Source organism: Montipora foliosa, chromosome 3 (genome assembly GCF_036669935.1).
Source record: "Montipora foliosa isolate CH-2021 chromosome 3, ASM3666993v2, whole genome shotgun sequence".
Lineage (NCBI taxonomy): Eukaryota > Metazoa > Cnidaria > Anthozoa > Scleractinia > Acroporidae > Montipora > Montipora foliosa.
In genome coordinates, this window is record NC_090871.1 from 66,474,822 (window position 1) to 66,479,821 (window position 5,000).

The following is a 5,000-nucleotide window of genomic DNA, read 5'->3' on the forward strand; positions in this document are numbered from 1 at the left end:
GCCGTATTCACAAGGCATAAACTAACCCCGATTCGACCCGGGTTCAATCCGGTTGTGGGAGGCGCGGTGGCCCCTTGGTTAGAGTGCTTGACTCCGGATCGAGTCAAATCCCCAGTCCCGCGACAACAAAAGCCCCCACCCTGGGGCGAGTAAAGGTACCCAGAATAATACCCTTTAGACCTTGCTGTACACGATATTAAAGAGTGCAATGTATGTACCACTCACCTTTCGTTCAGCCACCTCTCACGAACGTGGGAAGTTTATTCGAACGCCTTCTGGGTATTTTCCAAGATGGCGGAGTTATTTTCGGGCAACCGCGTTCCCAGGGCCTTTCCCTCACTACTTGGGGAGGGAAAAGGCTTGGGAACAAGGTTGAGTTGCAAGCCCTCGTCATTATCCAAGATGGTGGCCATGTCAAATTCCCCACCCTGGGGACAGACCTCACAGTCAAAGCCCCGTGGGTAGCAAGTCAAGAAGCAGAAATACGCACACGCAATGCTCGATGTGAAAACGTTCAAGTGCGCATGTGTAAAATTAAATTAACCCGGGCTCGGTTCAAATGACACTTCTTCAAGAGTAACCCAGGTTACCTCTACAGATGGGTTGGATTTAACCCAGGTCGGAGGAGAACCCTAAAGTTCCGAAACATTTTGGGCGTATTTCGGGGACCATAAATCACTTTGTGTCTTCAAACCGAGACCGTTCTGAGGCATAGAACTCGGCAATTGTGTTTGGGGGGGGGGGAGGGGGAGTGGGTGGATCGCACTTTTATGGTTTGCTTTGCGGGCCCGTGAAGTTACTAAGACTTTAGTGAAACTGGCCTCCAATTAGCATCGAGAAGAATAAGTCACGTCAACGATATCTTTGCCACTTATGGACTGTCCTAATATGACCAATCACAACAGACGCTAACAATCAAAAGAGCCAATCACAACGCAAAGTGAGTACCTGAAGCCGCATGCCTTGCGAAGCGCGGGAAAAACGCGTGTGTGCTTGCCTCTGAGCGAGATTTTTACTTGTGAGAATAACGAGAAGATATTTTAACTTCAGATGGCGAGACGTGGATCTGCAAGCCAACGGGCATGAATCAAGGCAAAGGCATTTATCTTATCAGCGGTAAAGAACAGTTAATGGAGAAACTTAACATAAATGCTGAGAGTGATGGCTCCAGAATAAGAAGAACTCAAATGACACGCCATCAACCTGGACGAGTCATACAACGGTATGTAAACTACAAACGATTTTTTTAGTTAAATTCATGTCACAGCTGTCATTGAAACGTGTAACCTTCCTCAAAGTGAGTTTTTTTTGTTCATAATCCTTTGTACCGACGTATTTCAGTATAATTTTATGACATTTACTTGAGTTTATTCCCCGGATGTAAGAAGCAACCGGGTGAACGTTGCTTGAAATCTTGGAAACTTTTCAGGCTCATACGGTTTTGTGTAAAATAGTTTCCTCTGATTCTTCAAAAAGAGCGCATTTTAAGGCATGCAACTTAACAATTATATATTTTTCGTCGTTTTGGTTGAAATCTTGTATGAAAATTCAGTCGTCCATAATACCAGGGTCTCAATTTCACAATTGCAAACGGATTTGCTGGCCCGAAATGTTTCGAAAAGCATGCAGTTGTCGCACCCAATTGAACCACGGCATGTTGGTCACGTGTTAAGGGGTTTCATGATGCCGAGGTTGCCTTTTTCCCAAGTTCTTTCCTCTGCCCATCAACCTCATTCCCAGGGCTTTTCTCCGCCGAGGAGGTGGCTTCACTAGCAACCAAGGGATCGATGTTGCCAAAAGTGTTATTTTTCTTTTCGTCAGATATGTGATGAACCCGTTGCTGTTAAAAGGCTTCAAGTTTGATGTTCGCACTTACATGCTGATCGCCAGCACCACGCCTTATGTTGTTTTCTATCATCCGGGATACGTCCGACTGTCTTGTGTCCCGTATACACCTTACACTCAAGATTCCACAGGACTGCATGCTCATCTCACTAACCAGGTGAGTCATTGAGCAGAGATCACAGTTAATGTCGTATATACGAAACTTCATATGGAGTGTTTTCACTCACATGATCAGTAACCTTGTTTTTCCACCAAACGAAAGAAAACGTTTGCATGACAATAGAGCTCAATTCCCGGGGGAGTGGTTGGGTACAACAAGATGGCCGCCGTGACGTCACGTGTCAACACTCAGATGTCTATCATTTTCTAATCGTCACAGTATGGCATTTTCTGTTGGTGTCATTTAAACGAATGCAGAACTACAAAAGGGAACTGGACAGGGCGAAAGTTTCCCCGGAATCATACAAACACCTCTTTAAGGTGGGAAAAATGCTCCGCACTGCAGACATTTTGGTGCATTTCTTTTCCGTTCTGGCAAACCATGATCTGCATGAAATGAACCAGTCTTGTGACAAAAGGGGTATTATATGATACTGGGGCGACCTTCGTCCCGGAGCGAGTTCCCTCTTGTGGTTCTGCATTCGTTCACGCGACAACACCGGAAAATATCGTACCCGAGTGAGAATTTCATTCCGGTACAAAATCTCGCAACAGTCAGTGTCGTGTAAACGAAGAACACCCACTCGTTTCGATGTAAATTTGACCTCTCGGTGGACTGGAACGGGTAGCGCATGCGCCATGTTTGTTTTCGATTCACAAATATTTAATCAACGTCAAGTGTGCATTCATACAAACACGATATGAAATCGAGGAGGCATCCCGGCATTGAACTCGCTCCGGGGCGAGTTTCTCGTGTACCAGCCCCAAACGGTGAGCAACCAACAGCCATCTCTCCCGCTCCAAACCCCTTGACAGGCGATAGCAAGGAGAAAGATGAATGATGCATTTAATTCGAAGCAACATTTGTTCTTCTTTCACACAGTATGTTCAAAAGAAGCATCCTATGTACTCGTCCATGAAAGAAGATACAGTCTGGGATTTTGATCACTTGCAGTCCTACATCGATGAAAAATATACGGAGGAGAAAGGACTCCCTGAAAACTGGGTTTACACAGCTTTCACAGTAAGGGCTATTAGTTCATCCATCGACCTTTGGTAAAAACGTTTCTCATTTCTCAAAGGATGTTTTGAAATATGGATAATTCTTGACTAGGTTATTTCATCAATAAGGACTAAGAAATACTCGGAAGTGTCCGAATTCTCCGAACAATATAGTCGAACATTAATTGTGATGACAAGTTCGGATACTCTGCAACTGAGCCTCTGGAAAGAAACTTAAGGAAAGTTGCCTTTATAGTAGCCTGTGTACAGACCGCCCCTCCCCTCAAAAAAAAATCTGAGAGGAACGGTCTGTGATTTACCGTTAGTAATCGTGTTCCGGAATAATTTTGCAACATTATTTAGTAATCTACGCTGACCAAAATTTGCGTGGCTCATATTTCGTTTGGAGCTAAATTCTCAAAATGGTGGTCAATGAGGTAGATTTTAAACGTGCATCGAAGAGCGTCTCCGATAGTTTTAAGATACCTTGGCTTTATAGCATAAAAGCACTCTTTAAAGGAGAGGATGTATTTGCAAGTCTTCCAACCAGGTACGGCTCTGATCTTCAAAACAGCACAGATCGTTGCCGATGAGCTGTTATTTTCCTCGGTGTGTACATTCTCAAATCTTCCATGGCATCACGCTTTGTAGATTGTACTTGAGAATGGCTAGGCTGGTTGGGATTACATTGACTGGTAAGGAATAGGGAGAGACGTTTTCGAGTGGACAACCTTTTGAATAGTGCTATATTCACCTCGTGAAGAGCGCTTTCGTTTCTTTTGCGCTGACAATTCCTTCAGATGTACGTCGAATCGATGTCCACTTTACACTCCATAGATTTATAATTCCGCTCGTACTTTAAAAGAAAAACCTCTTTGACAATCAAAAAGATTTTTATTCGTATTTTGTACCGTGCTCAAAGTACACACGAACGAACTCATCGTAAAATATCTCACGGTGGTTTTCACGGTGTTGATGTGGAGAAATAAAAATAAAAGCCAATCAAAACTCGTTGTTTTAATGATGTAATGGTCGATAGGTAATAACCAATCAAATCATTTTCCACACATTCCAGGAAAAATCACGTGGTATGGAACACGATTATCAACGGTAAATCACAGACCGTTCCTCTCCGATTTTTTTTTGAGGGAAGGGGCGGTCTGTACACAGGCTACCTTTATAGCTCAAAAATCTTTCTATCGGTGCTTAGTTTATCTTTATCAAGTCGAGCTCGCAATTCTTTCCTACGGTGGTTTCTTTAACTTTATCGACTCGTTTGATAAAGCCAAATTTTCATTTGACAACGTCTTCCAGTCTGAAGGCCAGGAATATCGAAAGAGAGCATTCTTGCAAATGTTGTAGAAGATTTGGTTAGTTTCGGCCCGGTAACGAATAAAGAGTTGGTTACTGTTGTTTTAGTTTTAAAAGTCATCCTGATATCGATGGACTGGTTATGAAACCCCGAATACTTCAAAAGCGAGAACAATACTGTCGCACTCCATGTACAATCTTTTGTCCCGTTTTGAATAAATTTATTGGAAACTTGTGATCGTTTGTCTTTTAGAAAAAGGATGTGGGTTGTGCATGGTCAGGGCCAAAACAGCAAACAAAAACATAAAGGGAAGGAACGTGTCGAGTTTCATCAGAAAGTCATGACCTTGAAGTGTTTAACTCTGGTTTGAGCTGGGATAGAACTTAGCTCGTGCATTTTCCCGCGCGTGCAGCATCAATCTTATTTTTGTTAATATTCGGGCATATAAGCTTATAAGCCCGCCAGATTGTTGCGCTCTTCTTCTGCTCCGTTAAAGCTCAAACCTGTTAAGTACAATATGATGAATTATGGTCTCAGGTCTTTTGCAGTGCACGCGCCTCTAATGTGGAATGAGCTACCAGAAAACGTACGTGTGTCTAATGGTTTATCGCTTTTTAAGTGTAGGCTAAAGAAGCACCTTTTTAAGCTGGCATTTGAGTTTATTTATTTATTTATTTATTTA

The 5,000-nt window shown here is 43.0% G+C and overlaps 1 protein-coding gene across 2 annotated transcripts in view; it reads left to right on the top strand.

Annotated features, from left to right (window-relative positions):
- The window catches only part of LOC137998033 (uncharacterized), a 23,909-nt gene that overhangs the window by 10,111 nt on the left and 8,798 nt on the right, over nt 1–5,000 (top strand). For both annotated transcript variants that reach the window (XM_068844430.1, XM_068844428.1), the window contains 3 exons: nt 1,051–1,222; nt 1,822–2,002; nt 2,888–3,028. In XM_068844430.1, coding sequence (XP_068700531.1) covers nt 1,051–1,222; nt 1,822–2,002; nt 2,888–3,028 — 494 coding nt within the window. The remainder of the gene's footprint in view (nt 1–1,050; nt 1,223–1,821; nt 2,003–2,887; nt 3,029–5,000) is intronic.